We start from the raw sequence: 22,529 nt of genomic DNA, 5'->3' as shown, positions 1-22,529 counted from the left end.
GAAGACTCTTGAGAGTCCCTTGGACTGCAAGGAGATCCAACCAGTCCATTCTGAAGGAGATCAGCCCTGGGATTTCTTTGGAAGGAATGATGCTAAAGCTGAAACTCCAGTACTTTGGCCACCTCATGCAAAGAGTTGACTCATTGGAAAAGACTCTTGATGCTGGGCGGGATTGGGGGCAGGAGGAGAAGGGGACGACAGAGGATGAGATGGCTGGATGGCATCACTGACTCGACTGAGTCTGAGTGAACTCCGGGAGTTGGTAATGGACAGGGAGGCCTGGCGTGCTGTGATTCATGGGGTCGCAAAGAGTCGGACACGACTGAGCGACTGATCTGATCTGATCTAATCATGATTTATTCTTGAGGACACAGTCAGGAGGCAGATGTAACATTAAGATAACAATGGAGGTGAAGATTAAGACATGAATTCAAATATTTGAACATATTTGTTCTACTAACATGGTGGAAAGGAGAAATATGGACAAAGGAAGGGAAGCGATAACTGTTACTGGAAATGACAAAGAAAGCTTTTGATTTTAAATCATACTTACAATCACTATGTCCTGGAGCAGTGCTAACAAACTTAAATAGAATATACCAATTATGAAAAAAAAAATTTGCAAATGGCAATGATCCTAAAAGGAATACAAAGTATTTCTAAGTTAAATCAGGAAGTCACAGAAACATCCCACTGCATTTACTTATCTGGTACCAAACTTACATACTTTCTTTATCTTCATTTTAAGATGCATTTCTAAAACCAATTTCATATTCCATCAACGTTCTTTATTTGCTTCAAAGACCAAAGGGAAGCCAGGCTCCCTTATTTGGCTCTCTTCGTATTCTGCCAAAGCATCACCTGCCAGCCTCATGAAACACAGGGGTTGTGTTTTGAGAAAAGAGAGAATGAGCTTCTGCCAGCTGGGTGGCTGCCTTCTCAGAATAAAAATCAAGGGTATGTATTAACTCCTTAACAAAGGCTAATTATGGGCCAACCAATAGTCAACACAAAGCATTTGTAGCTTCCTGACATTAATAACACTTAATCTAACAGAAATCCATCATCTCAAAATGAAAACCTCCCAAACATCTTAATCTGAAATTCAGGGATAGCATGAATATTTTTAAAACTTTCATCTGCAGTCTAGTCAGCATGAAAAAGAACTATACTGTTGGGACTTCCCTGGTGGTCCACTGGTTAAGAATATACTCTGCAAATCAGGGGACAAGGACTCAATTGCTACTACTGGAACTAAGATACCACATGCCACAGATCATAAGTCCATGCACCACAACTACCGAGCCCGCTTGCCACAACGAGACAGTCTGTGCGCCACAACAAAAGATTCCACACGCCACAACTAAGACCCAAGGCAGCCAAATAAATAACTTTTTAAAAAAAGAACCATAATGTTTCATGAAAGTTAAGTCTCAGACAAGAAGTAAATAAGCTAACTGCAGTATGCTGATCTCAGATTTCTGATTCTCAGTTCAGTTCAGTCACTCAGTCGTGTCCCAACTCTTTGCGACCCCATGACTGCAGCACGCCAGACTTCCCTGTCCCTCACCAACGCCCAGAGCATACTCAAACTCATGTCCATCAAGTCAGTGATGCCATCCAATCATCTCATCCTATGTCATCCCCTTCTCCTCCAGCTTTCAATCTTTCCCAGGATCAGGGTCTTTTCAAATGAGTCAGCTCTTTGCTTCAGGTGGCCAATGTACTGGAGTTTCAGCTTCAGCATCAGTCCTTCCAATGAAAATTCAGGACTGATTTCCTTTAGGATTGACTGGTTGGATCTCCTTCCAGTCCAAGGGACTCTGAAGAGTCTTCTCCAACACCATAGTTCAAAAACATCAATTCTTCGGTGCTCAGCTTTCTTTACAGTCCAACTCTCACATCCATACACAACTACTGGAAAAACCATAGCCTGACTAAACGGACCTTTGCTGGCAAAGTAAAGGCTCTGCTTTTTAATATGCTGTCTAGGTTGGTCATAGTTTTTCTTCCAAGGAGCATGTGTCTTTTAATTTCATGGCTGCAGTCACCATCTGTAGTGATTTTGGAGCCCCCAAAAATAAACTCTGTCACTGTTTCCATTGTTTGTGCAACTATTTGCCATGAAATGATGGGACCGGATGCTATGATCTTAGTTTTCTGAATGTTGAGTTTTAAGACAACTTTTTCATCAAGAAGTGTTCTCTTGGCAAAACTCTGTTAGCCTTTGCTCTGCATCGTTTTGAATTCCAAGGTCAAATTTGCCTGTTACTCTAGGTATCTCTTGACTTCCTACTTTTGCATTCCAGTCCCCTATAATGAAAAGGACATCTTTTTTGGGTGTCAGTTCTAGAAGTTCTAGTTCTGATTCTAATCCAGGAAAAAAAATGTATCACTGATGAGTTAGAAATGTGATCTTTTAAATATTATTCCAGTTTATTAAATAATGATATGAGGTTTATCCCACATATTGCAATTATGTTTAAATGAAGATCTCGAAATATAAAAGCTTATGAAAAGTTTTATAGTCTTTATATAACATATACTATTTCCAACACATGAACAAATACAGAGAACAGAAACTTTTTTATATCTCAATCAGGCAATACTTAGCATCAATGATTAAACAAATCCACAAGCAAACAAAAAAATCCACTTTCTTCATTTTGATTACAAAAGGTAAAAATCCCTTGGCCACATTTACCCAAGGGAATAGGGGGAGGTGGGGACCTGTAGTCACAGCCCTGGAAACAAGGGGACTGAGCCTCCCAGTTCTTCAAGTTCTTTCTTGGCTTAGAAACTTCCACAACTACATTACTTTTTCAGGAAGCAGCAAAAGAAAAAAAATCAAAACAAGACTGTTCCATAAGATATTTAATAAATCTGAGCTAAAGAAATACTATATTTTTATCTTAAAAATCTGCTTTTACAGTGAGGCTTGGCTTTCTTTTCATTCTGGTGTAAACATGGACAGAGGAACCTGGCGGGCTACAACCCCTGGGGTCACAAAGAGTCAGAACCAACTGACCATACACACACACACACACACACACACACGAACATGTACATATTTGAACACACTGATATAATGAATATTGCATGGTATCCAATCTTTACATGGTCTTCAAAATTAACTTGCTTCTACTGTCCTAGGGATTATACGTACACTTAAAATGTCTTCTACATTAAAAGAAAAAAAAGTGGCTCATTAAAAAATCTCATAAAATAGTCATCCTTTAAACTCAAAGAACGCAAAAGTGAAAGCCTTTCTATAGAAACCCTTACACCTCAGTGGAACTGTTCTGGTAAGAAGAAAAAAAAATTCCTCTGTAAAGATATGATTCATTACAAGGGATGAGGCCTGAAAGGGCCTCATCACATTTGGAGCTGGTCAGGGAAAACTGGCTGAGAAGGCAATGGCACCCCACTCCAGTACTCTTGCCTGAAAAATCCCATGGACGGAGGAGCCTGGTAGGCTGCAGTCCATGGGGTCACGAAGAGTCGGACACGACTGGGGGCTTCACTTTCACTTTTCACTTTCATGTATTGGAGAAGGACATGGCAACCCACTCCAGTGTTCTTGCCTGGAGAATCCCAGGGACAGGGGAGCCTGGTGGGCTGCTGTCTATGGGGTTGCACAGAGTCGGACACAACTGAAGCAACTGAGCAGCAGCAGCAGCAGGGAGAACTAGATTTCCATCTGAGTCTTGAAGCAATCAGCACCCACTTGCTCCTCCAACCTCCTTTCGTGCCTTAAATCTTACCACTGGAGCTAAAATTCTGCTTCACAAAAATCTTGTTTTCAGAGTCAGCATTAACAAAGAAGACAAGGTCAAGGTGATTGGGAGGAAAACTGTCCAATCTCCAAGAAAAACCTGTGTGGCTTCCACATCACTTCAAGGGAGGAAGCAGCCCAGGGACTGGACCAACTGGGAACCTGCATTTACTGCAGAAGTGTCTGTCCTAGAGCCCCAGTGAGTATGTATTTAAGTTACTCTCAAAGAGTAGAACCGAAGGTACCCAAGTAAATATTAAATATTTCCTTTCCTGGGGATGTATTCTTGAAGTGTAAAGATCGTGGGGTGCTCAAAGTCACTATTTTGAAGAGTAAGATGAACACGGCAAAGAATGATATCCTATTTTCAGAAAAAGAAGGAAGATACTACATGCCTCTTCTCAAACTCTAGGTACACGAAAAATTGCTTTTCAAATTTCAAGCAATCATTTTCCATCCAAACCGATTAGGAAGTCCAAGACAAGGAATACTTTAATAAACAGGACGAGAACTAAAGTGAAACCTGGGAAATCTGGAAAAACCAACTCTTAGATTCACTTGCAACCTTTTGCTAAGGAAAACATAATAAAACCTTAACCACTTTCTTTCACATGGCTTTTACCAAAGAACTCATTCAGAAGAAACTCATGATAAAATAATTCTCTTCAATACACCAGACCATTTATTTTTGGATTATGGCTTCATGAAAGCATGATGTAAACACACTTATCCTACAAGTCAAGTAGTAGCAACTACTATTTTCTTCACTTGATTCTCAGCATCAGTAGAGGTTATCATCCTCATCTTACAGACTGGGAAACAGAAACTTGCTAAAATCTAAAATTAGGAAAAAAAATAAAAATAAAATTAGGAACATTATCTAAGGACCCAACTTGCTTAACAACATGTCCCACCAACACAGACTTTGCCACCTTCCAAGCTAACATATTATACCATCCTGAGTTTAGAAATCAATACTTCGCAACAATTCCTCACAAACCTCAAGGGGTAATAAAGGTTTAAAAATCACTTACCATAAGTGAAAGACCCTGCCAAAATAAGAAATTGCAAAGCATTGCAATGTTTCAGGGATCTATATCCTGCATTGTTTATACCTGAGGTATACCAGGTTTCTATGTGTGAACTTCTTCAGCAGACACAAAGCCAAAGCCCCCCCGGAAGTTCAGAACAATGACACTTTCTCAGAGGCTCTACTCCATGGTTCGGATGAGCTTTTTTAGAACATCTGGGAGTCTCGGCTACAATCTGAGACGCATCAGGAGTTACTCCCTCCAAAGGAAATGATCCATAGTTCTTGACCTTCATCCAAGTTTTCTTTAGCAAGAAACGTGCATTTCATGTTATATTTGATGTGGAAGGGTACTTGGATGGTAAGAACTAGTGTCTGGATGTTACAGTTTATACCATTAAATGTCTGGTGCAGAGCACCCAAGGCCAAGTAAGACACAGCAATTCACACTAACACAGCCCTCACTTGTTGCTCACACCTAAGCATCTGTGGCGGGTAAAGCAGTAGGAAAGACTGGAAGCTTTGCTATTTCAGAAGTGAGCATTTTCAGAAGGATGTCTCATGCAGTCTTGTCACAAATTCAATACCTTCAACTGCTTGTACGTCACAAAGAAAATAATATTCCAAGGACCAAGTCTCAACCAACTTGACCAAAACCCTTTACACAGAGCCAAAAACCCCTTCATTCTTCCATGTCTATAATAAGCAATGCAGGGTACCTGTGAAACCAGGGTGTCTGCCATCGTGAAGGACTCCAATTCATCGTACATGTTCTCACCACATCGACAGGGTTTGAGGCCAGGGCCCCTGCCAATCCAGAGCTGAAGCTTGAGAGGAAATGGGTTACACAATGTCTCCCATCAGGCGCGAGAAAATCAGATGCTTCTCAGTGAGGCTGCAAACCCACAGCTCCATGCAGCCAACATCAGTGGCCCTCTGAGCAATAAGGGACATGCCCTTCCACAGTCCTCTTGTTCCCTCTTGCTGGTAAATGTTAATGAAGTTGCCTATTATTCCCCCTTGAAGGGTGTTGTTTTGTGCTGCCATCTGAATTTTCAATACATTAGCTGGAATGGAAACGGTTGAGGATATGACTCGAGAGAGAATTCCACAGGCCACATTATAAGAAGGGTTTCATCTTCTGGGCACTTGACAAATAGCCACTTCAAGCACATCAAGATAGGTGCCTATCTTGATGGCGCCACAGGAAGCCTGGTGTACCACTGAAGGGTACTCCTCAAATACAGTGCTTTCAGGCCTTCCTCTCTGCCTATCCTCACTAACACATTCAACACTGCTCAATACTTGATTTCTTTAAAGTTTGCATCATTCTTCTGGTCTTGAATCTGGAGCCGTGTCTTGGTTAAATCAACTGGAAACTTACTGAACTCAGCTAGAGTGGTCAGGCCTCTGTACACGAAGGGCTTCCAGTTCAGGGCCAACAAGCTCACCGCTGTCCCTTCTCCTTTGGTTCACAGAAGCATAGCCTCCAACAGGATTTTTCTAGGCAGGGGAAGCCCTGCACCTTCTCCTGCCCAGGCTTAGCAGCAGTTGGACAGAAAATGTGATCTTGATAATATCCTGGGTAGGTGAACACCTGACTCAATCATAATTTTTAAAACTATCAATCTGTTACTATCAACCCTGGAAACAGTTCCTAAAACAATTGGATCTATCCCATTGTGTCTCTTTTTAACATAGTGTCTTTAAAAAAATTTTTTTATTGAAGTATAGTTGATGTACAATATTATATAAGTTACAAAAGTACAAAACAGTGATTCACAATCTTTAAAGGTTATATTTAACACTTATTGTAAACTATTGACTGTATGCCCTGTGCTATACAATACATCCTGATTCATTTTATACAGAGTAATGTGTACCTCATAGTTCCCTCCCCAAGCCTGCACCACCCATCTTTCCTCTCCCCACTGGTAACCACCAGTTTGTTCTATACATCTGTGAGTCTGCTTCTTTTTTGTTGTATTCACCAGTTTGTTTTATTTTTTAGATTCCACATATAAGTGATATCATACAGTATTTGATTTTCTCTGTCTGACTTACTTAGCATAATATACTCCAAGTCTATTTGCGTCGTTGCAAACGGCAAAATTTCATCCTTCTTATGGCTGAGTAATACTCCATTGTATATATGTACCACATCTTCTTTATACATTCCTCTGTCAATGGACATTTAGGTTGCATCCATGTCCTGCCTATTACTGTAAGTATTGCTGCCATCAACACTACGGTGCATGTATCTTTTTGAATTAGTGTTTTTGTTTCTTTCTCATTCCTTACTTTCTTAAAGATTTTTCACTTCATGATGCACTTACTAGTTTACAGAAAATAACATTTTTGACATAGTATATCATTCAATTCTATTTAACAATTACTGAACAGACATCTATTACATACTAACCGCTAGAGATATATAGCTGAATATGTTTGTATTTCTCATCCTCAAGCAATCACAAGGTTCTTAGTAAGAATAAAATCATTCACAACTAGTTTAAACACAATAAATATGAGTGTTATCCTTGCAGTATAAACAAAATGCCAAGGAAATGCAGGTGAATTAAATCTGCCTAAAAGTAGTAAAGGGTTAACACAACTCTGTCATCTTAGGCAGAAACAAAATGAAGAAAGATACGGAATCTTGACAGTCTATGGTGAGGCTGAGAACAGAGACACTCAAGACAGGCAAGAGTCAGAAGATCAAGAGGCAGAAACTGCCAATGTAATTCTTCCTAAAACTGCAAAACAGAACATCACTCTCATCTTTAAAACCCTTTCATTATTCCTCTTTCTCTACAGATTAAGGTGCAAATTCTAGGGCATACAATAGTTTTTCCTAACTGTTCCCTGAGCTACCCAGGTGGCTCAGTGGTAAACAATCTGCCTGTTAATGCAGGAGACACACGTTTGATCCCTGGATCATGAAGATCCCTCTGGAGACAGAAATCCCATGGACAGAGGAGCCTAGCAGGCTACAGTCCATGGGGTCCAAAAGAGTTGGACAAGATTTAGCAACTAGACAACAACAACAACAACTGTTTCTTGCTTACTCTTACAGCCTTCGCTCCTATCACTTTAGCATTTTACCTGTTTATAATTTCCCCATTAAGTCTTACCTGAGCCTTAGCAAAATGCAGTTCTTTCTGCTTAGAATGTACTTTAGGTCTCCAATGAACTCTGATTTCAAGAATCAGTACATCTGTGTTACTGTTCAAAAGCCAGACCCTAAATCCTCCTTCCTGTGCTAGTTAGTATAAACCTGTGCAAAGACACAGGGTTGCAAAGTGGTCTACTATGCCTGGGCAAATAGTAAGAAGGTCCAGTAGTGTCCATAGAGTGTAGAATATGGATGTGAAATACTTGATCCCAGGGTCAACATCCTGTTCATTTTCATATACTCTCTTACCTTGCAGCTACCGAATATGAACCAAGCAGAAAACAAAGAGTGAAAACAAAGATCCACACAGCTCTGGCAAACTACAATTTTTCAGTTAAATCTAGACCAGTGCTCATTGCTTATATCCTTTTCTCCCCTAACAAATTAATCTAGGTCATCACCTCACTCAGACCCAGCGCTCACTTCACATCCTCTTTTTGATGAAGACTAAGAGCATCAAGATAGCATCTTCCCATCAGTCTCCTAGAACACTCCTCCTATTATTTCCACCTGTGTATATAAATCCACATAAACAAACCCAGATCTCCCCGTGCAGCCATACTCTACCTGCTGTGTTCTGTCTTCCTTTTACTGTGTTGTTTTCCTGTCTTCCTTTTACTCCCAAATCTCGTTTTTCCCCATTCTCCAACCCCTCATTTTCCCTTCATGCATTTCCTCACACACAAACAATATTTATTTATTAAGCACCCAATAGGTACAAAGGACTATAAAACATCCAAAAAATAAAACAGTCACCAATAATTCCTTTAAGCCTTCTAAACATGGCTTCTAAACACATCCCACTGAAGCTCTTTTCCCCACTTCACCCCTTATTTCCAGGACAGCCCGACTACCCTTTCACGATCTTCCACACAAATCAACATTACCCTCTACACCAGAGTTCGAATTATATTTTGCTCGTTTCTAATCTTCATTCTCCTCCTCCCATATACACATACAACACATTTCTTCCACTGCAAACTCACAGCCACAATTAGTCTGCAGCCCCATTATCTTATGTCTTTATTACTGTACAGGGGCTTCTCTGGTGGCTCAGACAGTAAAGAATCTGCCTGCAATGCAGGAGACCCGGGTTCAATCCCTGGGTCTGGAAGATCCCCTGGAGAAGGGAATGGCTATCCACTCCAGTATTCTTGCCTGGATAATTCCATGGACAGAGGAGTCAGGCAGGCTATAGGCTATGGGGTTGCAAAGAGTCAGACACGACTGAGTGACTAACACTTTAGTCTCTTGCTTCTCTTCCCTGTAATAAATCAACCATATCACTTCTAAATCAAAGCTATGTATCATCTTTATCATGTTCCTTAACTATTGAAAAACCTTAAGTGGAATAAAACATAAGTATACAAAAAAAAAAATCTATGTGTTCTTTTTCTTAAACAGCTTTGAGATATAAATCACATATCAGATCATTTATGACAAAACTGTATATTGTCAACTCGCTTATTTGACTTACATGCAGAGTGCATCATGCAAAATGCTGTGGTGGATGAATCACAAGCTGGAAGCAAGATTGCCAGGAGAAATATCAACAACCTCAGATACGCAGATGATACCATCCTAATGGCATAAAGTGAATACGAACTAAAGAGCCTCTTGATGAATGTGAAAGAGGAAGAGTGAAAAAGCTGGCTTAAAACTCAACATCCAAAAAACTAAGATCATGGCATCTGGTTCCATCACTTCATGGCAAACAGGAGAGGAAAAAGTGGAAGCAGTGAGACTTATTTTCTTGGGCTCCAAAATCACTGAGGATGGTGACCACAGCCATGAAATTCAAAGACTCTTGCTCCTTAGAAGACAAGCTATGATAAACCTAGACAGTGTATTAAAAAGCAGAGATATTACTTTGCTGACAAAGGTCCGTATAGTCAAAGCTATGGATTTTTCTAAGTAGGCATGTACGGATGTAAGAGCTGGACCATAAAAAAGGCTGCGTGCTGCAGAATTGATGCTTTCAAACTATGGTGCTGGAGAAGATTCTTCAGAGTCCCTTGGACAGCAAGGTGATCAAACCAGTCAATCCTAAAGGAAATCAACCCTGAATATATTCATTGGAAGGACTGATGCTGAAACTGAAGTTCCAATACTTTGGCCACCTAATGTGAAGAGCCAACTCACTGGAAAAGATCCTGATGCTGATAAAGACTGAGGGAAGGCGGAGAAGGGGGCAACAGAAGATGAGATGTGTGGATGGCATCACTGACTCAATGGAATGAGTTTGAGCAAACTCTGGGAGAGAGTGAAGGACAGGGAAGCCTGAAATGCTGCAATCCATGGCGTCACAAAAAGTCAGACACGACTTAGCAACTGAACAACATCATTTACCCATTAAAACTATACAATTCAGGACTTCCCTGGTGGTCCAGTGGCTAAGACGCTGTGCTCCCAATGCAGGAGGCCCAGGTTCAATACCTGGTCAGGGAACTAGATCCCATACGCTGTATTAAGACCTGGCATAGCCTAACAAATATTTTTTTAAGTATACAATTCAAAGACACAGTCAAACTAATTTTAGAAAATCTTCATCACCTCAAAAAGAAACCTCATAACCTTCAGCTATGGGCCTAACTACCCTTTTCACCATTCTCTCACCCTTCTACCCCAGGAAACCTCTAATGTAATTTTTCCCCCTTTTGGATTTCTCTATTCTGGACTTTTACATGAATGGAATCACATAGTGTGTGATCTTTTGTCACTGGCTTCTTTCACCCAGCATAGTGATTTCAAAGTTCACCTATGTAGCACGTACCATGTAGAAGCTATCAGTCCTATTTCTTTGGTGGTCCAGCAGTATTCTATTTACAGATGTAACATATTTTGTTAGTCCACTGGTCTGCTGACAGGTAGCTGGTTGTCTCTACCTTTTGGTTATCCAGAATAATGCTGCTATGGATATCTGTGTACAAGTTTTTATGTAAACATGTTTTCAAGTCTCTTGGGCATATGCCTAGAAATGAAATTGCTGAATCACATGGTAACTACGTTTAGTCATTTGAGAAACTGCCAGAGTGTTTTTCAGAGCAGCTGGACCACGTTAACATTCCTATTGAAACATATAAGAGGGTTCAGATTTCTCTACTTCCCCAACACTTGGTATTATGTGACATTTTTATTCTAGCGTTCCTAGTTGGTATGAAATAGTATGGTTTTTATTTGCATTTCTCTGACAACTAATGTCGAGCATTTCATGTGCTTGTTGTTCATTTGCATATATTCTATTTGGAGGAAGGTCTACTCAGATCCTTTGGCCATTTTTAAATTGGGTTGTCTTTTTTATTATTGAGTTCTAACAACTCTCCACATATTCCAGCTACTTATTAGATATATAATTTTCAAATACTTCCTCTCATTATCTAACAGTCTTTTCACTCTCTTGATGGTGTCCTTTAAGGCACAAAGGTTATAATTCTGATAAAGTTCAATTTATTTACTCTTATTGTTCATGTTTTTGGTGTCATTATCCAAGAAACTAGTATGAAATCCAAGGTCATGAAGATTTATTCCTATATTTCCCCCTAAGACTTTTATAGTCTTATGTTTAGGACTTTGACCCATTCTGAGTTAATTTTTGTATATGTAGGAGTTAAGGGTCCATCTTCATTCTTTTGTGTGTGTTACTCAAAAGTAACACACACTTTTGTGTGTGTTACTTCATTCTTTTGTGTGTGTTACACATACTTTTGTGTGTGTTACTTATACAAAAGGCTGTTGAAAAGACTTTCCTTTTTCCCTGCACTGAATGGCTCTGGTAGCCTATCAAAATTCAACTGACCATAGATGTGTGGGTTTATATCTGGATTGTCTATTGTGTTCCATTGCTCCTTGCACCAGCAAACCACACCATCTAGATTACTACTGCTTTATAGTAAATCTTGAAATTGGGACATATAAGTCTTACTACTTTGTTCTTTTTCAATATTGTTTTGGCTATTCCGGTCCCGTGCAATTGCACATGAATTTTAAAATCAGCTTGTCTATCTCCACAAATAAATCAGCTGATATTCCTTTGGAGATTATATTGAATCTGTAAAGTTTTGGGGGTACTGCCATCTTAATAATGTTAAGTCTTAGTTAACATTAGTGAACAATTAGTGAACACTGGGTGTTTTTCATTTATTTTAAGATATAATGGTCTATATAATTTAAAGACTTCAGCATCTGTACCAGGAGATATATAAAAATTATTATGTAATGGTTAATCAAATATTTCCTATTAATTTAAAACTCAGGAAAAGCAGAGTTTTACAAGACAAGCTGTTTACTAACCAATTCTAAGCTCATAAATCAAAGGACATACTGTGGCATTTTCAAAGAGAAAGTTTAAAAGTCAGGGATAATTAGGAATTTCTACCTGATGCCTTCATCATTTACTAAAAGGCATTAATTCCTTCAAAAAGAAAAGTAGAAGCTATTTAAATCCCTCCTCCAATTCTGAGAGGAAAGGAGAACTGAAGAAAGAAAATGACCATTACTACCAGTATATATTAATTTGAAGAGTATAGATCACTGACTCAATGGACATGGGTTTGGGTGGACTCTGGGAGTTGGTGATGGAAAGGGAGGCCTGACATGCTGCGGTTCATGGGATCGCAAAGAGTCGGACATGACTGAGCGACTGAATTGAATTGAAAATTGAATAGACCTAGATTTCTGTACTTAATTACAGGTAATCCCTTATAGATTGCCTGGGCAATTATCTGAGTTCCGTGCTGATAGATCACGATCAATACTGATGCTAACCCCAATGGGAAATAAGCATGTGCTTCATTCAATTTCCAAAATTAATGGTTGAAAAGCTAAATTAAGAAAAAGATAAAGACTCTTCTTCCCAGAAATCACTATTCCTCTAGCCTTTTTCTTCAGGAAAGCAGTTTAGCTGCGGCAAGGGGGAGGGAGAATATGTCCACTTTATATCCACACAAGCATCTAGAGTTTACTAACTCTAGGGTTTCACCTGCACTGCAGAGCTGAAAAGGCAACTATTCTACTTCCACAAAGAGTCAAATCTAAAACTCTTGGCTCTTTCACTACAATTGTCTGCATGAGAGAGGCTGGCTAACATTTTGGGCCTTAATCAAGCATCACAGGCCCTTACTGAGCACGCCAAGCAAAGGAAACCATTCCATACCAGTCACTAGCCGCTTATTCCACCACTTTAAAACCTAGTGCTGTTTTCTCCTCCACAATACTCTGCCTTTTTAAAAAACTCCTTTCCAAATTCTACTTTCCTAGTATCTTTTTCTCCATCAGCAAACTTGAGACTTACTTCAAACATTGGGTAATAGACTTCTTTCCACTCTCTTATATAGTAATCTCAAGTTTTATGCCACATACCTAAGAATATTTTAACAGACTAGGATATAAAATTCTTAGGATACTTGTCAAATAAATGAATATGCAAACTATCCTCACAAAGTATCACATATTGAAATACTGGACAATACTGCCAATGCAGGGGACATAAAAGACGTGGGTTCAATCTCTGGGTCGGGAAGATCCCCTGGAGTAGGAAATGGCAACCCACTCCAGTATTCTTGCCTGAAAAACTCCAGACAAGTGAAGCCTGGTGGGCTACAGTTCATGGGGCTGCAAAGTCAGGAGATGACTGAGTGACTGAGCCATGTATAAATATAATAAATACTCATAAACATGACTTTAAAACATTTCAAGATATCCTGTGTCTTAAGAGTAATTTTATCATATGTCATTATTTTTAAAACGTAAAAGATATATACTAGTACATTCTAAATTATTCAATTAATCAGAATATTCATTAAAACAAGTCATCCAATTCCTTAACCTCTCACTCTGTGAGTTGAAGGTCTTCCAGAACTTATTGGACTATATATTATAGCAGCACCCAAGCCATCACCTCGTACAAAGGGTTTTTTAAAAATTGCATTCTGGGTGAAGGAGTGTGTACTAAAAAGAATCTATGGGGAGGGAAGATACTAGAACATTCAATGACACCTCAAATCACACATTTTACAGCTTAATTATGTAAACCTTTTTATACAGGACAAAGGCATGAGAAAAAGATTTGGTATTAGCAAACAGCTCAGAAAGAAACTCTACTTCTCCCCAAACCATACAGCTACCTCTCCTCCCTCAGAAAAAGACCTGCTAGGAATAAGTGAAGTCCTTTCAAATACACTGGATTGTTTCACACTGAGTTATGATTACTCATAACTGCAAAAAAAAAAAAAAAAAAAAAAAAACCCAAATCTGAATATAATTACAACATCCAATCTTGAAATAAAGATTACTGTGTATGGAAAAAACATCCTGCAAACTACTTTAGGAAGAAAGAGATGGGCCGTCAGAGCTGAGGGATATCAACAAAGTCCTTTTCCTCACTTCATTCCATTAAAATTTCTACAAGCACACCCAAGGGTGGAGAAAGTACTAAGGAAAGGAAAGGAATGGAAAGTGTTTTGAAAATTACAAAAAAGTTCAGAGAACTATGAGTCTTACGGGACCCCTGTAAGTATCATTATTCTTCCCAAACAGTCTCACTGCTTTAATAAAACTGCTCAACCAGGACTGTGAGAACTCCCCAGAAAGCACACTGTATAACGCCATCCCAAAGAACACACAAACACACACAGAGGACTCAGTCAGCCACTGCCCTGACATCTGAAAGTTCCGGTTAGCTGCCACTAATTCCAGCGAAGCATTTACTATCCCTCCCGGTATCTCAGGCCACCTGATCCAGGCACCTGTGCACCTCGGCGCCTGATCGCACCAGCTGGTATGAACTTGGCCCCCGGGAAGGTACCAGCTCAGAAGAAGCAAGTGACCTCAGGACGAACACACAAGGCAGCCCGCCCTCTGTACCGGCAAGTCCACGCTGACGTCGGTCCCATCCAGAAGGGACACCCGGCAGGTGATCACGGCCCGCGCGTCCCCAGCCGCAGGGATGTGCGTGGCCGCGCGCTGGGCCTCACGGAGCCGGTCCTTCTCGGCCTGTTTGCGCATCGAGCGGCGCCCGAGCGTCCTGCGGAAGAAGCTCAACATCTTGTCACTGCGGAACCAAGAGAAAAAAGGGGTCAGTGTTCTCCTGCAGTCTGCTCTCAGACAGATGGCGTAGTTTAGTAAAGTTCTGTGGCCATTAGAGATATGTTATTAAAAAAAACACCTGGTCAAGTAAATTTGAAAAAAATTAAAACTGGCGACTTTAAAGACCTGAACAAAAAATAGAGCTCACGGCACTGAGCTCACAGCAATTTTAAGCTTTCTGGACTATGTTGTAAGGAGCTAATCTGCCAAGAGAGGGGTAAACATTTATTAAGTTCATCAGGTCTTTCGGGTCAATAAATTATGTGTACAACAGTCATATACCTTTACAAACACTAGGATATGATGCCATACACTAAGGTGCCCTTTGATAGTAACAACAATCCTAAGAAGTTTCATTCCTTCTCTCCCCATTTATAGTACTAACACAAAAATGATCACCTATTTTAGCTAAAATACAAATATAATTCAAATGGAAGTTTTTATCACATATTCTACTATTACTTACAGACTTTAAGCTGCTACATAATATAAAAAATTCTTTACAATGTCAAATTAATGCTACTTTATCTCCATTAAGAACATTAAAGTTAATCAAAATTAAGAGGTTAAATACAGCACATATAAAATGAAAACATCATAAAAACTACCTTGCTAATCTACAGTTTAACTTCCAAAACTAAGAAGAGTTTGAGAAAAATAAGTACATGTAACTAAGCCAAGAAATAAGTAACAGAGAAAACAAGTTGTGCAGAGAGGGAAATAATCACAGTGCACTTTATGACTCAGCTAATAATTATGTCATAATATATTAACATTAATACTGATCTAACCGTAAGTATAAAGTAACGATAACTCAGAGGAGGTGGCTAATACAGGTAAGAGTAAACACAGAGTTAATCCTCATCTTGCCTGGTAGGAATTCAATAGGTAGGTCATGAAACTACGTGAAACTAAAAATCAAGAAGCAGCAATGAGCTTATTATTTAAAATATGAAAGTGGTTGCCTTAAGGAGGAAGAAAAATTCAGGAAAATGCTCTTTTTTGGAAGAAGACTTCGTATCAGATGACTCTTACCACTAGATAAACTTGATAAAAATAAAAGCTAATTTAAAAATAAACAAATGCTATTACATGAAAACATAAGTATCTATAAAGATTACTATACACACATTACAAGTAAGGATGTAAGTGAAAGTCATTCAGTCATGTCCGACTCTGCCTCCCCATGAACCCCATGACATTCTACAGGCCAGAATGCTGGAGTGGGTAGCCGTCCCCTTCTTCAGAGGATCTCTCCAACCCAGGGATCGAACCCAGGTCTCCTGCATTGCAGTTGGATTCTTTACCAGCTGAGCCACCTTCCAGCGTAATTAGGTGAACTGGCAAAGCCACCATACTTGTCATTTGTACATTCATCTGTTTATACCTTAAAGAAATAGCTAAAACTTCGGATAGTGTTTCAGTTTACATCCTCCGCAGGCTTCTTTTCCCGTGGACAATGCTCCCTTTGGACCTTGCTAGCCAGTCTTATTTCAGCTGCCTACAAAAGGCTATACTTGTCACCCTAAGGCTTCTAACCCCCTTATGTCAGAGGATCCCTACCTGTTCCTTTTAACTTAACTCTACCTGTATCTCCCCTGAGCAACATTCTCTGACATCTAAAGAGTTAGTCAGTCCCATAACACTTTCACTGAACCCCGAAAATATTTTTGTCTAACTAATCACATTTTAATTATTCATTTACATGCCTGTCCCCTTTACTATAAGCTCCTGAAGGATACAATTCCTACTTTGAATAGTTAGCCACTTAGTACATTTCATCATCAAATCAACAAATGTTTACTTTGGAGATTGGAGTAAACAATCTCCATTGGTACTCAGAAAAACTCCCTAAAAATATTGTCTTATTTTGATAAGCACACTAAAAGTCACAGAAATTAAACCATTGACCAGGTCCATTATTTAGTAGTGAAGACAGGGGCTCAAACTCTGATTTTCTGACTCCAAATTTTGGTCTTTTATGCAAAACTCACATTGTAGAAATAAGAAAGAAATTATCAAACACCACAGCTAAAAAGATGCTGAGTAAAAATACAATCATAAAACATACATGATGAATTTGTTTTTTAAAACTTAATTCAGCATATTCAAGAAATAAACAGCAAGCGGATTTAAAAAAAGAGAGATACAAAGGAAACTACAGATTCAGAGATAATCACAAAGTGTGGACTTACATTAGATTCTTCTTAAGTTATAAGATGTTGTCAATGAGAGAAGCTAGGTGAAAGATACATGGGAATTCTGTACTACTGTAACTTTGACATAAGTCTAAAATTATCTCAAACTAAAATATTTTTTCAATCATACATTTACTATTATATATATAAAACTTATAAGAAGTCTTGCATAACCAGCTGATATTTTAAACTAAATGCATTTGTAAACATGATAAAAATAAAAGCTGAAATATTAAATTAAAAACATTTTAAAAACAATTCAGTAGCTATAAATTGAGAATTACAACCTCAGTTTACAAGTATGAATACTCCTATGTAATTAGATAATCTTGCAAAACCATGACAGTTGTCATCTGAACTTTCTAAGGACACAAATTATACACATACACATCTGAACACCAAGTGGATTGTTTATGATACTCAAGGAAGTACTGCCAATTTTCTTTTGGATAAAATAGTGGCATTAAAAATACATTTTTTAAGAATAATCTTACTCTTTTAAAAATACATACTGAAACATTTATAGAAGAAATGATATGATTTCCAGGACTCACATCAAAATAATACAAGGAAGGGAGTTAAGTGGGAAGAGATGAGACAAACTGACCAGATTACTGGCCATCAACTGTTGAAGCTGATGGGTACACAGAAACTAATAATATTCTTCTGACTACTTCTGTATATGTTGAATTTTTCCATAATAAAAAAAGCTTTTTTAAGGGAACAAATGCTCAAAATGCACTACAACTTTGTGGTTCCTAGGAAGTAAATGAATTATAAGACCAGTTTTATTTCACCTCATCCTACATCTTAAAAATAAGATTCATTATACAAGTAGAGTTAATTTGCTAAGGAAAAATACAACTTCTTTCTTATTTAATATCTATGTATTTTGAAACTCAATGCCACAAACAAGTTTTTTAATTAAAAAAATATGAAAACACTTATATGAAAACAAATTTCAGATGCGCTAGAGAAGTAAAAGAAGTACTAGGAAAAAACAAATATTAGGGTGATGGGCTGTTAAATTGTTTTCTGCAAAAAAAATTTTTGAAGGATTAACATGCAGTTTAATAAAGAACTATCGCACATAGTTAAGATAAACAACCCAGAAGAGAGAAAATGGACACGATATGAAGAAACAAGCTCTAAAAGAAGACATGCAATAAAGAAATACTCTTACAAAGACGTGCAACCTCAGCAGTAACCAAGGAAATCCAAATTAAAAATGTAAGACACTGTCTGTCATTTAAAAGACTCCAAATATCCAGTATTGAAAAGGATATGTGAAAAACAATGACGTTCACACACACCCTTTCACACAGCAATTCTATTTCTGGTAGGATATCCTAAAAAGAAATGTCCCATATGCGCTTCAAGCCACAGAAACAAGAATTTTCAGGGCATAATTAAGAAAATGTTAAATTCCTCTACCAACACGCAAATAGTTAAATAACGGTTCATCCAATGGCATACAACACAGCTGTTTTTATAAAATACAGCTGACACAGACACTTTATATATATACACACACACAAAACAAAGCATTAGGACACACTTAAATGAGGCTATCTCTAGAAAGGGTCGTGTGGAGGTATTTAACTTTTCTATAATAAGAATATATTAATATGTTAGAAGTTTATTTTTTTAATTTATTGTTTTTAAAAGCTTTGCCACATTCACTTTTCCCCACCCCGCCCCCACTCCCAGCACCCTTCACCAAGCCACAGCAGTGGATTTAAGCAATCACCAATCAGATTCCTCTTAACAATCTTTAACTGCCTTGCTCCCGGCTCCAGCTCCTCCTCCGCCCCGACCCTTCCGGCGCCCACTCCTCTCAGCTCGCTCCGCTCTAGTAACTCTTCCACTCAGCCCAAGCGTCTTTCAACTGGGGCCCTTTTTTCCGCCTAAGCTGCTCCAGCTTTCTGGAATGCCCCTTCCCCTTCAACTCCCCCCCGCTGCCCAACCCCCCCACCCCCACCCTAACCCCCGCCTCCCACTTCACATGGCCATCTTCAGATTTCTGGCTGAAATATCTTTCCTCAGAAAATCATTCCCTGCTTTCTAAATCAGGGTCTCCTTTTAGTACCCCTAGCGTGCTCTTTGTAACCCTTAAGATACCAACTTGTATTTTACTGGGTATTTGCCCCACCAAGACGCAAGGAGAGACCTCGTCTGACTCGTTCCCCACGGTGACCCAGTAGGCACTGCAATATGCGTATCAGGCGCTCAATAAGGAGTTTGCCTGAAATGACACAATGGAATTTTTGGATGGTAGGTGTATATACACACACACACACACACACATATTTTTTTAAATAGTATTGAATCTCTTACGCCTGACTTGCTATGAACTAGGAAGAGTTTAAGTGGGAAACTGCAAACCGAAGTCATCCATTTACCACCTAAATTAACTTTTTCATACATACCTAAAATTCAAAAGTTTGTCGTGACATGTATACACTCTCCTGCGACTGGTGGACGCAACGTTCGATAAACAATTGCTACCCCCACCCCAAGGAAAGAACATCAAGTTAAGAACACCCTACTGCTGCTAAGTCGCTTCAGTCGTGTCCGACTCTGTGCGACTCCAGAGACGGCAGCCCACCAGGCTCCTCTGGCCCTGGGATTCTCCAGGCAAGAATACTGGAGTGGGTTGCCATTTCCTTCTCCATAAGAACACCCTGGGTCGTTCTAAAACCCTGTCTCCAGTACTTGCTTTCTGACAAAGCTATAAGCCAACCTACAGCGAACACCATCAGGATATTAACACCCTTCATCCTAGTCATCCCAAAACAGAAAGTATCTGCAAGGGACTAATTCAACAATTAATCACACATATGGTTTCCTAGTGAACTTTACCTAAAGAAGAAAACCTGCAAACTAGCTTATGTACAAACAATCCACTGTGTCAGATTCAGCAACCTATTACAGGACAGAAATGGAATGAAAGGAAACTTTTCCCTAACTCTGAAAAACACACTTGATATTAAAACGTAGCCAAAAGGTGTAAAAGACTCGGCTATTGCTGGTCAGACAGCAGAACCACAAAGGCTGGTACTAATGAAGCCGACCCCAGGAGCCACGCATTGGGCCCGGCCGCGGGGCGCAGGGGAAAGCGGGTCCCGGAGCCCCCACACCCCTACCCCCGACCCCGGACACCTGCTGGTCTGCCTCCAGTGCGCGTCAGCCCAGCGCGCTCGCTACCAGTCCTCGGTACGTCCCGGAGCGGCCACGTCCGCCCGCAGGTGGACGCCCGTCCGGCCTCCCTCCCTCCCTCCGCGCCGGCCCCTCGGCCGCCGCCCGCCCGCCCCTCGCGGGACATGTTCGGCTGCCGACCTCGAAGCGCCGGGCGGCCTGAGGGTCCCCGGCGAGGCCGCAGACCCGGTGCAGGCGAGGAGGGCGTGAGGAGCCAGGCGGGTGGCGCGCTTACCTGGCGGCGACCACTCGAAGCCACTCGAGGGTAGAGGGCCTCGCGAGGAGGCGAGGGGGCGGCTCCGGGGAAACGCTGAGAAATGGCGGCCAGAGGCGAGCCCACCGCACTAATCCCGGCGGACCCCAGCCGCAACCGCCCCTCCCTTAAAGCCCCTAAGCTCCGCCCCAGAGGCGGGGCACGCCATTCTTAAATGGGCAATGACACCGCCCCGGAAATGGCGGGGCGGGGCGATGCTCGGGTTAAAGCGGCGATGCCGACCTGGTTCGAGAGCTGACCGCAGGTTTAAAGGGGCGCTGCCAAAGTCGGGTCCCCTGAGGGTCCGGCTCGCTGCACCCCCACGTTAGTCCTGTCACAGAGGCGGCTTACCCTGCAGACGGAGTCCGGCGTCAGGTACCGCTAGGACATGCTGTCAGCCCTTCAACAAATTAAATTTCAGTCAGCAAATATTTACTTGCCGGGCTGTATTCTGGAGACGAGAAGAACAGTAAGGTAGCGGCAGGAAACAGGATATTTCTGCTTAACAGGGAACGTTGCATCCTTTCTGTGTACGGAGAATTCAGGGAAGTGCCTGAGATGGGCCAGGATGTATTCTGGAGAGTGGCGATACCACGGATAAACGGGGCATAAAGAGCCCTCGTAGGCCTTCAGAGCTGGCAGGAAAAAGAGAAAGTGAATGTCACCGATAGTAAAATTCAGCACTATTCGTGGTTCTCCTTAGGCACTAGGGATGCGTGCGTGCGTGCTAAGTCGCTTCGGTCGCGTCGGACTCTTTGCGACCCCATGGACTGTATCCCGCCAGGCTCCTCAGTCCATGGAATTTTCCAGGCAAGAATACTGGAAAGTGAAAAGTGAAGTCGCTCAGTCGTGTCCGACTCCTTGCGACCCCGTGGACTGTAACTGTAACCCACCAGGCTCCTCCATGCATGGGATTGTCCAGACAAGAATACAGTCCACCAGGCTTCTCCGTCCATGGGATTCTCCAGGCAAGAATACTGGAGTGGGTTACCATTTCCTTCTCCAGGGGATCTTCCCGACCCTTGGATCAAACCCCGGTCTCCAGTATTGCAGGCAGACGCTTTAACCTCTGAGCCACCAGGGATTGCCATTTCCTACTCCCTGTGGTCTTCCAAACCCAGGGATTGAATCTGCGTCTCCTGTGTCTCCTGCATGGGCAGGCAAATTCTTTAGCACTGCGCCACCGCGGAAGCCCCAGGTACTAGAGTTAGGCATTGCTAAATGACACAGAGAAAACTAGAAGCCGGGACAGAGGGACGGCTGGTGATCTTACACAGACTGGTAGGGAAAGAGGAAAGTCTTGGAGAGAGGGCCTGAAGGAGGTGAAGGCGCGCCCTTGCATGGCCTGCTCGGTAAGCAGGGTGGCTAGGGGTAGGGGCAGAGGGAAGAGCCCTGGGACAGAGGCAAGTCAGACAGGACAGAACTGAACTGAAGGGGCCCCCAGACCTTGGGCAGAGCTCCGAGGAGTTCAGGGGAGGACCTGCTGGCTGGAAGAAGGGCTCTTCCTAGGATTTGGCACTGCTAGTTTGACCCTGCACCACCCCAAGTCTGAACAGCTGGGCTTGGTAAGCACAGCTGGCTTCTGCCCTCTGCGCTGTGGGCTGGGGCAATTCAACAGGAACTGGAGTTGCCCAAAGGGCTTCACTCATCTGTGTGGCATCTCAGCTGGGGTGGCTCTTAGGAGCAACTGGGTTGTCTTGGGATCTCCAGCAGGGTATTTGAAATGACTCAAGCCCCTCAGAGTGAAAACCAAAGCTCCAAGACCTACTAAGCACAACGCCCAGAATCACACAAAGTCACTTCTGTTCTCTGTTATT

At 41.1% G+C, this 22,529-nt stretch overlaps 1 protein-coding gene, 1 non-coding gene and 1 pseudogene across 5 annotated transcripts in view; 1 reads left to right on the top strand and 2 right to left on the bottom strand.

Moving 5' to 3' along the window:
* Nucleotides 1-20,863, bottom strand: part of EPB41L5 (erythrocyte membrane protein band 4.1 like 5) — a 166,386-nt gene extending 145,523 nt beyond the window's left edge. For 2 of the 4 annotated variants that reach the window (XM_061439882.1, XM_061439885.1), the window contains exons 1-2: nucleotides 20,695-20,863; nucleotides 14,842-15,028 (exon numbers count right to left, since the gene is read on the bottom strand). In XM_061439882.1, the coding sequence (XP_061295866.1) occupies nucleotides 14,842-15,021 (180 nt within the window). In that variant the 5' untranslated portion in view covers nucleotides 15,022-15,028; nucleotides 20,695-20,863. The remainder of the gene's footprint in view (nucleotides 1-14,841; nucleotides 15,029-20,694) is intronic. The other 2 variants (XM_061439892.1, XM_061439887.1) reach the window with 2 other exon arrangements.
* On the bottom strand, nucleotides 258-6,693 carry LOC133235281 (kidney mitochondrial carrier protein 1-like; annotated as a pseudogene).
* Nucleotides 10,356-10,428, top strand: TRNAG-CCC (transfer RNA glycine (anticodon CCC)). Its single transcript has one exon. It is a non-coding gene; the product is annotated as a tRNA-Gly (tRNA).
* Nucleotides 20,864-22,529: the final 1,666 nt, after the last annotated feature.

Source organism: Bos javanicus, chromosome 2, assembly GCF_032452875.1.
Source record: "Bos javanicus breed banteng chromosome 2, ARS-OSU_banteng_1.0, whole genome shotgun sequence".
NCBI lineage: Eukaryota > Metazoa > Chordata > Mammalia > Artiodactyla > Bovidae > Bos > Bos javanicus.
The sequence above is the reverse complement of the archived record's forward strand: the minus strand, read 5'-3'. Positions and strand labels throughout refer to the sequence as shown.